The 12,144-nt window shown below is 37.1% G+C and overlaps 1 protein-coding gene across 2 annotated transcripts in view; it reads left to right on the top strand.

Moving 5' to 3' along the window:
• Window positions 1-12,144, top strand: part of LOC148661891 (contactin-3-like) — a 79,540-nt gene that overhangs the window by 22,643 nt on the left and 44,753 nt on the right. For both annotated transcript variants that reach the window (XR_015939639.1, XM_088636346.1), the window contains exon 4: window positions 7,195-7,370. Coding sequence is in view for 1 of the 2 variants with exons in the window: in XM_088636346.1 (XP_088492472.1) it covers window positions 7,195-7,370 (176 nt within the window). In the remaining variant the exon portion in view is untranslated. The remainder of the gene's footprint in view (window positions 1-7,194; window positions 7,371-12,144) is intronic.

The raw sequence follows: 12,144 nt of genomic DNA, 5'->3' as shown, positions 1-12,144 counted from the left end.
TGTTCGTTACAGAATGCAGAGCCTACAACTGGACCCCGCGGACGGCACCCTGGCAGCCTGGATTCCATCTGTTTTTTTTTCTCTCCCCTTTTTTTTTCCTTAGGGCTTCGGAGCCGCCCTGAAAAGGAGGGGCGTACTGTCACGATCGCTAACCCCTCCTCTTAAGGGAGCTCCAGCTCTTCCTCGTTCCCTCCTATTGTTTGCACCTGATCCCTATTCCCGTTCCCCCTTAAAAGCCAGGCGCTGACGCTCATCCGGGCTCGGCTCTGATTTCCATATCGTGCGAGTCCGGGACCAGGAAGCGCCTGGTCCCGTTAAGGTTTTAACCTCGGTTCCCGTTCCTGTTCCCCGTCCGCCGGTTCCGACCCGGCCTTCGTGGTTTTTAATTCCTTCGTCGGATGGATCTCCTGGTTTTGGACTTACCCTTGCGTTTTGGATACTCTATGGATTACTCTTGGATCGTTCGCCTCGGCCACACCTCCCCCGTGCACCAGCGCACCTTGGACACGCCCCCTGTCTTCTGCCCCGTTTTCCTGCATGACATTTCCCCAGTGTTTCCCCACTCCGTCGGACTGTGTCGTCCGCATAGGGTCCGGAAAGAACTGTTCGTTACAAGAACCTGTTACTGTCTCCCTTTTTGAATAATAACGTTAAGAAGAATGTATCAATAGCACCTGTTTGCATTTGCATCCACTGAAGTGCAGCACCCAGCTGGGTGAAGCATGGCAGTCATTCTGCACTGACAATCCCAACTACTCTGCAGATCAAAATCAGGAGAAATGAGTTAAGAGGACATTTAAGGAGACCTGACTGTAGAAGCCCAAAGTGGAATTCAGCCAGGACAGCAGTATTGAACAGTGTCTGTAATGAGCCGGCAGCCAGAAACTTGGTTCAACATCTAATCTAAAAGACTACACTTCCAACAGTGCTGCTTCCCCTCTCATCAAACTGGGGCATTGGTTTGGAAATTACAGAAGGAGGAGCACCACCTACTGGTCCACCTACACTACTTACAACAACCTGATTTTCCCTAAAGGTCGTCCAATCCAGTACTAACCTTGCTTGGCTTTTAAGACCTGCCTACAAGGTGTTATCTTTGTATTCATTAATAAGTGCCATAATATGCTGTAATGTTAAATGTAAGATTTATTCTTTCAATTTTTATATTGAGCTTACTTGTAAGAAAATTGCATCTAACCTGTGGAGCCTGTTTATATTACTCCCACTGAAGCACACAAGGTCCATAATGAAGTCAAGAGAAGACAAACTTTCAGGGGGAGACCATAATGTGACAAATTTACATTAGGGATGCAGGTTTTTTTTCACTTGCACAATAAAATGGACCCCCAGGCACAGCCTGCCCAGAAATAAAGGTTAGGGAAATTTTTAAGAGATTGTGTAGCTTAGCTTGGTCAGCAGCGTGTAAATGCAAAGCAAGCATCTGAAAGAAGTAATAACCTTGTGAGTGACATTCTGTTAAACGCTTACATTTCCTGTAATGTGCCTGTTCTGAAAACATGCCCTTAAAGCAACAGCCGAAATGCTGTTTCTTTTTTGCTCGCTTTCTTAGCAGAGTGATTCAGAAATGAATGTCATGTTGTAGCATCATTTTTAAACAAAAATAGTAAAAACATGCTTTTGAATTTAACAAATTAAATGTAAATGTTAAAATCAGCTTAAGCAACAACTTAGGACTGCTCATAATAGTTTACTGCCCCTATCTAAACAACAATCATCATCACCATTAAGTGTAAATAATTGTGTAAATTTGTTACAATTTAAAGCGCTGTAATAGATCTTTGAATGCATGTTTAGACAAAGAAAAAAAGGACATTTTAAGACACATTGTTGTAGAATATTGACATGTTTGTCATAAATGTTTCTTTTCTAAAGAAATGTGTGAATAGTCACAGATGTGGAATATTGAATTGTTATAAATTGTTATTCCCTCATGTTTCATTATGTAACTTCCTTTAATATTTTTATTCTCAGATTTTTATTTATCCAAAATATGTGTTTACATGTTTTTACTAAGGAGAGGTCAGATAATTCATGCTGTACATAGTTTACAAAATTGATTTCTTGCTATTCTCTTTTTTTAATGAATCCTTTTTCAACAATTGCTTAGTCCAAAACTGAGATGTGGTAAGCTGAAGCCCAACAAAAGGATACAATGATGCAAGGTAGCATTTATCACAGACAGGAAAAAAACATGCAAGGCACACATTCTTATAGATGCTAATTAACATAGCTTGGTTTGAAGCAGGGAAAGTAACCAGAGCACCTGACTGTGGGAAGAGCATGCAAACTCCACACATAATGTCTCTAAAGCCAGGCTTCTACCCCGAATCCAAGAGATGTGAAGCACCAATGTTATACGCCATACCACCATGCCTTTTGTCCCTCGTGTTTGTCTTTTGCATCCCACCTCTCCACCTTTGCAGCAGCCCCTTGGTCACTCCTCACCCTGCATGGGGTCCTGGCCTCCTTGTCCTGTGGCCAGCAGGTTAGCCCTCAGCCAAGCAGCTTAAGGCAAATTTTCACTGAAAACTCTATAATCCCTTCAGGACACTTTATTCTTGGGTATTGTTATTCCTAGTGAAATAATATTGTTTTGGTAACAAAAAGTATTTTTCTTAAGATGACTAAAGTGCAACCGCTTTTTTTTTTACAAAACAAAAACATTGTGCTGATCAGAACAACCAGAGCCCTCATTTATTTGTACTCTTTCCCAAGTGAAAAGGGGCTACAACAATTTCTCTCCATTGGTAATACAAATGCAAAGCATCAGAGCCACAAAATAAATTGCCTTGTTATAGCGCCAGGGTTCATAGAAACCAACAGAGGCAAATTCAAATTGCTTTCCACTCTCTCCCAGCAGTGGATGTAGAGAAGGTATTACACTCTTCCCAAAACATTGACTTTTTATTAATGTGCTAACACAAATCGAGATTCTGATTTTTATTTCTAAGCAACTAAGCAAGCTTAGTATACATATTGTATATATGCATTTTTAAAGAGAAACCTTGAGGACAACAGAGGAAGATTGCATTAGTAATACATTCTTGTCCTGTTGAGATGAATGCATTTCTAATTCCTGTATAAATGGCCAAAACATGTTTTCATTCTCCAACTTTTATGAGGAACTGAGTTGTGAGACATTTTACTAAGAAGACATTCTCAACAGATTTAGAAGGCAAATTAATAAATAGAAGTTTGTGATTCAATCAAACTTTGCTCTCCTTTTTTAGTTTAAAGTTATTTTCAGTGTAAATGTTGGAGGATAAGAACAGCTGAGAACAAGAAGGGGATGCATAGCACACTGAGGCATATTTGTTTCTTTAGAGCTGACTGGGTCCCTTAGTATTCAGTACTCAGGGGACATAAAAAAAAACATTGAACCTAAATTGATTTTTGTAGGGGGATATCTCTGAAAGTCCATGACTAATGGATTGCCCTACCTCAAGGCAAACAAACTAGGATACCAGTGCAGGGAGTTGCTGGTTTCTAAAGTTCAGATACTGTACTTAAGTGGTAGAAAGAAGCTTGAAGCAATGAACAGCTCTGTGTTGTGGATGATAAATGGAATGCATGAGTTATATGGGTGAGCTTTGAAGTAAGCAGTGTATCTATGGGCTCACATTTGCCATTATTCCAGACCCTGTGGACTAGGAATCCTACAATAACTTGACAAGTTTATCCGAACAACTAGAAAAGGGCAGGATTAGAGTTTAGTTAGGGAGCACTCACCGGTAAGTAAATCCACATGTTGAAATTACTGCACTAGGACAGAAATCTTTAAAAAGGGAAAAACATAACTATGCCATTTCTTTAATATAGAGTTCAAAAACCTTAGACCTCAATTCATATACAGCTACAACAGTCTGAACACCTATCCTAATTATACAAAGCAATCCTCTTGATTTACTTGTGCCTGTTTGTGCAAAGGGATGTTTGAGCTCTTAATTATATTCCCAGAAATCTACATTTAAAAGAAATTACAACAGCTTTGTCTCTGCTGATGCCAATTAGCTGCTCTTGTTGTTCTGCATTCAATCAAAACTGCACAGAGTACAGTAGTTAGATACATCCTTAATTAACTTAAGTAAAGATATTGTGTTTGTCACTTTCAGCACATATGTATACTTTTAATTACTTTTGCAGAATTAAAATTGAGATGTTTTATGTGTGGTTAAATGAGAATATGTGTATGTCAAGAGATACTGCATTTAGGAGAAACTAGATGATACAAATCATATTGAAATAAACAGCTAGAGTATATATACAGTATACATTGTATATTACTACTGTATATATTAAAGGAGGCAATTGTACTTGTCTCGCTATTTTTTAGATTAAAATTGCTCAATTCCAATTGAATACATAATAGGTATTGACAAATTGTTATTGTCAGCAGCTAAGTCAATTTTTAACATACTACTTTTAAATGTTACTAATGGCACAAAGGAGGTTTCATAGTCTCCAATTATAGCTCTTCATATTTTTACCTGGAGTACCCTGTGATTGAACAATTCTTGCTTAATGTGAGTACATCTCTATGTAATTGGGTAGTATGCATAGTGATTGTATCTTTTGTTGCTCTTTGATGTTTCTTCTTGTTATTTTGTTTCTGGTATACAGTATTTACTGTGGTTTTCGTCTTCTGTGGTAAAGGAATGTTGGAGAAGTAGCCATTCTGCTGCTAAAGCTATTAGCACACAGAAAGCTAGATGGTCACTGGGGAACAGGGGAGTGGATAGGTGTAATAAAGGTGAAAGGCTTTCAGAGAAAAAAATGTGCAGCAGCAGTGCTGTCAGACTCATTTTGATTAAGGGACCTCATACAAAATTGATACAAACAGTAAGGTCAGCCTGAGTTCGTTTTCACTAAACAGAATTCATTGTACTGCCCAGCATTCCTGCAACTGATAAGGCAATGCCTCAACCCTGCTTTTGTTGTTGTTTTTTGATAGGTATGAGATGTAGGCATAAATGTGTATTTTATGTATCACTACAATTTTAGCCATCCTGTGTTCCTGACACTGAAGCTCGGTTTAACTGGGTTTTCTTTATATCTATGACACCAGTGCTTAGAGTGGTGAAGTCGTTTTACTTCTTACTATTTTATTACTGGTGTTAATTAGACCTGTTGAGATAGTGGTATTAGTTCTGAATTAAAACATACACTTGCTGCTTAAATTTACATTCAAAAGTGAAATAAAGTTTCATGGTAGTTGCTTGTTCTCGGTGTGTGCTTGGGTTTCCTCCAGGTGCTCACGTTTCCTCCTTCAGTCTGATACGTAGTGAATGTGTATTTTTCTTACAATGAACTGGCAGGCTGTCCTGGGTGTCCCCCCTTCGCTCTGACCCCTCCACAACCCTGTATTAGATAAAGCAGTTGGAAAATGGATGGATGAAAGTTTCATTCAGTATAAATGAGCATGTGTAGTATTTAGTGCTAATTAACCTTTTTAATCATCTTAACTAGCAAACAAATAGTGAAATACATTAATCACTTAAATTAAAAAAATTGATTTACTGTATTTAAGTCTCTCATTAGGGTTGACTAAAGCAATTTGAAACAAATATATTTGCTTCAGTACTGTATGCCGATATTTTTATAAGAGAAGTTCTGAAAATACATCCAGAAAATGTACAGAAAAAATAACCTTTGGTTATGTGATCACAAGTTTTGAATTGTTAACATGGAACAGCAATAACATGTACTTGATAGCCATTGAGAATTTACATTCAGTTTGCAGATTCATAATTTTAGATTTTATTTTAGTTAGAGTTAATAGAGAGGATAAATGAAATATGAAAGCATTCTTCAGGGCTGGTGTCCACCCTGTTGAGATGGCAAACGGAGCAAAGAAGAATATATTCCCCAGATTGTCGAGGTGCTGTCCAGTTAAAATTGGTGAAAATAATAAGATGCGTTAGGCACTCATCTACTTCAATAAGTCTTTTTATTAGAACTTGTCAACTTTTATGATGTAGCACAAAATGTTGAAGGTAAAAGATGTTGAAGACATAAATAGACTGAAGATAGGAAAAATATGGACAATATAGACATGCTACTCATTATGAGACCTGATTTCTTATTTTTATTTGATGTGTATTTATTTTTCAAAGGAGGAAATAAAATGGTTTTGTGAATGGGGATGGGGTTTTTTTTACGCTTCAACATACAATTTCAGAGCAATAAAAACACTGTTTGCAAAAATGTACTAATTTACATTTTTTTAGAACTAGTGCAATAGTAATAGGGAATCTTATGGGCAACATTAAATACCTAAAACATTTTAAGATGAAAAGGTTGTTGTATTTAGATGCCATCAACACAATAACGCAGTAAGTTTAGTGAGTTAAATTAAGTTAAGTTTGTGGTTCAAACTACATTCCTAATAAAGATGACTGTTTCTTGGACTTTAGATGAGAAATGTTAGGGAAATATTTTTATATTACTGTATATACAGTATATACAGTAAATCTTAAAGCTGTTCTTTTTTGGAGATTTTAAAGCTGAAAAGGAATTCTACGAAATATATATACAGTAAGCAAGTTTTTCAAAAGGTTAGATGATAGCACATGACATATTAATGATATCTGAAACGAATTAAGTTGATTTGGTAAATAATAGAATTTTGTGCCAGAATTAAATAAAAAACAGAAAATGTTAAAATACAAAACTCTCTGCACAAATACCAAGCCATTTAACAAACAAGTGAACAGACAGACCCACTCAAAAATGATCACATTCATACTTGATGAGATGACTTGAGCGTCAAAGTCTGCATAATTACAGAGTGAACAAATGTTCAAGATTGGCAACATATTCAGAAAATCTGTAAGCCATAATGGGTATGAAGGAGCATAACAATTTCCCTCCTCAAGTCAATTGTTCCTCATTTGTTTTCTGGGTACTTTTCGTAAAGCAGGACATACTGTATATAATGGATAATGTTGGCAAGGTTGTAAGAGTGTCTAAGGCTTTCATTTTTGTATTGTACATTCATCTGATAACCTTGGTGTGTAAGAAGAAGGATCTATTTTATTTTATGTAAGCCCCTACCCTTCTGTCTTTACTCCTGAAAAAGTCATCCAACATTATTTTTCATAACACAAATGATAAATATATTATAAACAGAACATATGTTAGGTCATGTGTTAATGATTGCTTTGTGTCTTACAGATGGTCACTAAATGGAACACTGATTGATCTCGGCATTGACAACCGACATCGCTTGTCTGAAGGCAGCCTAATAATTAAAAAACTGGACAAAAACCAAGATACAGGAATATACCAGTGTATTGCAACAAATCCATCGGGAACCATTGTTAGCAGGGAAGCAAGCCTACAGTTTGCATGTAAGTTTTCAGAGGGCTATGGTATTAAAGCAGTATTGGGAAAATGTGAAATATTTGGTATTTTAGTAGATGGGTTTGTACAAATATATGTCTGAATCTAGTTTAGATGTGTTAAAGGGGTACTGCTGTCCCAATTTTGCAGACTGGTAATTACTGGTTATTATATTAAATTAATTGATGGTATAAAAAATATTGACAAATTTCGAATTAAGCACAAAATTGTGAATTTTGTGTAAGTACTATAAGTTGCCATGTTGTCGCAAACCTCTGGTCTAGCCACAGGCGACAGTAAGAGTTCCCACGAATGCTGTCCTTCCTGCTCACTAGTCAATGTAATACAGTAACTAAATTAATGTGAAGTACGGGCGAAAAAGTACAGGTTGTGCAGCAGATATTTCACATCAGAAAATCTGCTTACAGAGTTAACAAGCAAGTTTCATTTATCGGCAAAACTGTCTCGAAGTCAAGGGCAATATTTTAACTGAATTGATTAAAAGAGAAGTATTCACAAGCCTGCTTGCTTAGAATGTAACAGGGCCACAACACTGGAAGTTTTGTTGCCCTTTTTGTGAATTGTAAAATATGGCACTTGGTAATACCTGGAAATTTTGTGTATTTTATTATGTACATTGAAGGTTTTACAAGTTAGTGCACACATTTTATTTTTATTGTGGTTTGAAATGCACTCATCAATGCTGATTCTTTCTAACCCCCAAATATAACGATGTAAAAATGGCAATATAGCCAAGAAAACTGTTAACTGCATCTGATGTCTTAGAGTGGATTGTACTGTATTTTGCCAATATGTTTTTAACTTGTCATTTTCATGTTGATTCATATTGTGTAGAGTTCCATTGAGTGAATATACCACTTATGGACTAATTAGTTTTGCAAAACATGTACTATAGAAATACAAAGACGAAGCTGTTTGTCCAGGGCCACTACAGCTCAAGTTATAGTCAAATAGCTGAGCTCTACTTGCCAGTTTCATAATGATGACAGACTGCAGTGTTTGAGGAGATCACAAACTGGGGAGTTTGATTGCATTGAATTGATGGGAATACGATGTAATTGAATTAGAAGATCTCACCTTGTCAAATAGAGGTTAATACATTCTCAGAACATTTTGAACAGTGTACAAAAGTGCATTTGAACCAAACTTTATGAGAAAAAGTTTTAAGAGTTTCAGAAAATGAAAAACATATTATTTGGTATGATTTAGCTCAGCGCAACTCTTGGCCTGGCAATTACTTTGGCAAATGATTTCTCTCAATCCGATCTCAGTAGCATGGCAACATTCATCGATGATGATCATTGTGGCATACATGGGATCAAATTTTCTGCAGCACCAAGTATTTCCTGTTCTCTTTATTAAGTCCATATTTGCCCTTTTATTTGTTTAGCTTTGGGATTATCTTGAGCGATTTTCACATTCACATGTTTTGAATATTTGTATACAGCCTTTCTATGTCTGAATTAGTGGTTTTAGATATTCAGTTTTAAATATTGACACAATAAGGAAATGTTAGATTTAAAATATTTCAGGACTCCTATTGCAGAAAGATATCCAAAACAAGAATTATTCTTCAACTTGGATCACATCTTCCCCCTTCTCTCAATGACAGATTAATCTCCTTCTAATGAATCTCCCTTCGTTTGTAGATCTCAACTTTCCGCACCTCTCCTGATCTCCCTTAGTGTGGACACAGATGCTCTCCTGTTATGTGTTCATCCCTCACTCCCCTTCACTCATTCACATTTTCTCTGTCTTTTGTTTTCACACACCTTCACACACCTTCTTTGCCATTTCCCTTTCTCATACCTGAAGAAGGCTCTACAGCCAGCTTCTTTTCTTTACCTTTCAGCACGGAATGAACCTCTATCTGTTCCTTTGCAGCCAATGCAGCTCTTTTCTCAAAGCCTCTTTTATGTTTAAAAATGTGAAGCTTTCCAAATTGTTATGTTTTACACAATAGTTTTTACTTTCTGATGTACATATGCAGTGTCTCATATTTAAATCTAAATCATATCTAAGTAACAGGTATTGAAATGCCTTTATTTCTTTAAAAAAATATTCAAAAGCAGCTTAAGAACAGTTCTTTTTTGCTAAAACATTCTTTTATGTTATTGGGGCACCCTAAATATGTAGTGAAGCGCTCACATCTTTTCTAGTTTGTAGTTATCTTTTACTTTTTTCATATTTCTTAAATATTTGCAATAGACTAGGATACAAATTACAAATTAGACTTCATACATGTTGTGTATTGATAATAGTTATCCTAATATATTAAAATTAAACAGAGAAAAAAGTACAGTACCTCAAAAGAAAACAGTAGCACCCATACTTTTAATGAACTGGAATTGTCTATGCTGCACTCAACTAATTAAGCCTTTCAGATGGGTAGCTGCATCAGCATGTGTAGGTTGCAAAGGAACAAGTAATATGTTTATTCCATGATGAAAAGAGAAGAAAGAAAACAACGTTTCAGCTGTGGAGCATTCTTTGGGTGTGAGAAAGACAGGGCAGACAGCAAAGATTAAATAGCATAGGAGAACAAAAGCTGGGAGAGTGGAGGAGGCGGGAGCAGGGAAGAGGCAGAGAGGCCACTCAGGTGGCGCGAAGTGAAGAGAGGTGTGAAGTCAAACCTGCATGTGAATATAGAAGATTACACAGAAAGTCTGTCATTATGAGAAGGGAGGAGGTGTGACCCAAGTTTCAGGATAATTTTTGTTTCTGATGTCTTCCTGTTATGGGAGTTAAGAAACCCTTCTTTGAGAATGCAGAAGGAGAGATCAGTGTGATCATGGCTGTCTGAGGTGAAATGAGAAACTATGGGCTCCAGACTGTAACGAACAGTTCTTTCCGGACCCTATGCGGACGACACAATCCGACGAAGTGGGGGAACACTGGGGAAACGTCATGCAGGAAAACGGGGCTGAAGACAGGGGGGCGTGTCCAAGGTGCGCTGGTGCACGGGGGAGGTGTGGCCGAGGCGAACAATCCAAGAGTAATCCTTAGGGAAAATCCAAAACACACGAGTAAGTCCAAAACCAGGAGATCCATCAGAACAAGAATTAAAAACCACGAAGACCGGGTCGGAACCGGCGGACAGGGACAAGGAACAGGGGTTAAAACCTTAACGGGACCAGGCGCTTCCTGGTCCCGGACTCGCACGATATGGAAATCAGATGCAGAGCCCGGAAGAGCGTCAGCGCCTGGCTTTTAAGGTGGGCAGGGAATGGGAAACAGGTGCAGAGAATGAAGTCTTTAGTGAAAGGGCTGGAGCACCCTTACGGAGGGGGGACTATAGTCGTGACACAGACAGACTTGTTTTTGTGTAATCTTCTCTATTCTCCCCTGCTCCCGCCTCCTCTACTCTCCCAGCTGTTGTTCTCCTACAGTATGCTATTTAATCTTTGCTGTCTGCCCTGTCTTTCTCACACCCGAAGGAGGCTCCACAGCCGAAACGTTGTGTTTTCTTTCTTCTCTTTTCAGGATGGAATAAACCTATTACTTGTTCCTTTAGCCTTTATTCATGTCTTTGTTTTTCATCCACAAATACAGCACAGTTATTTTAAGTACATGAACATTAAAAAGGGTGGAAACATCCATTTTTGTCAGTTCAGATAAGCTCATGGGTGTTAAATTATGTCTCAGCTGAAACAGCATAACCCCAGAAAAATCTATGCTTCATTGCAGGTGTTGCTATGAACATAAAACATTTTTTTACTGTGATATTTGTGACAGAACTGATCTTTTGCTGTGCCCTGATGTGCGTATGGAGTAGATAGAGACAATGTAGATGTCTTTTTCTCTCCAATTAACACTGTGCATTGGAAGAAAGGCAACCATATATTTCTTTTATGTTTCAGTCTGTCACATAAAAAAATACTAAATTTTCTAAACTGTTCTGGCATTTCGTTTCTTTGTGATGATTCTTGCATTGTTTATAATTTCTCTTACTTTTCACTCTAATAGCCTTTTAGATGAACTGCTGGCGATTCTTGTGTAAATGAGAATTTGTTAAAGAATGAAATTTGCCATTACTTTCTCTTCCTCCGTGATTGTTAGGGGCATAATTGTCAGATTAAAACTCATAGTTTACTATCTATGATCCCTAATATAGTTTCACTGCATGGGATTTTGCCAGGAGCATAAGGGACTAATTCATTAATCTTCTCCTGCATGGCAGCATTAATCCTGTTTTTAAAAATGGTCATAATTTGTCTTAGGCACTGAGTTATCTTCTTTTGTTAATATTTTGTACTTGACTTTCTGGATCATTTGAGAGGAGGCATTTTTTGTTGGTTGTATAGCATAACCTATACAGCTGTATATCAGTAATGTATGAAAAGACAAAACTGTTTCTCAAATTACTAATAGCCATCACCTTTCCATCTTTTGTTATATAAGTAATTGGCTAAATAATTGTTGTGAAAACTACAAGGAAAAGACAGCTTTGAAGTAGACTACATATACTGTATATAATATACTGTATTATATAACCATGTGCAACTACTGTGTAAGTATACATGGAAGAAATGTTCTTGCTGATGCATTATTTTGGATTTTGATGAGGCTTCAATCCTGTCTCAGATGTTTTGTTTCATTTGAAACCACGAATACACATAGATGGAATATGTTTAATCTCTGTTTTAAGGATTCATAAGAAACATGAAATTAAATGCAATACATTGTGTAAGGCTTGCAAGGTATCCTTCATAGTGATATCCAGAGTCATCGTAACATACCTATAGTTGATTTTTCTTTTAA

The sequence above is a fragment of the Lepisosteus platostomus genome, chromosome 6, assembly GCF_059453375.1.
Source record: "Lepisosteus platostomus isolate fLepPlt1 chromosome 6, fLepPlt1.hap1, whole genome shotgun sequence".
In the NCBI taxonomy this organism is placed as follows: domain Eukaryota; kingdom Metazoa; phylum Chordata; class Actinopteri; order Semionotiformes; family Lepisosteidae; genus Lepisosteus; species Lepisosteus platostomus.
This window is presented reverse-complemented; position numbering and strand designations above follow the sequence as displayed.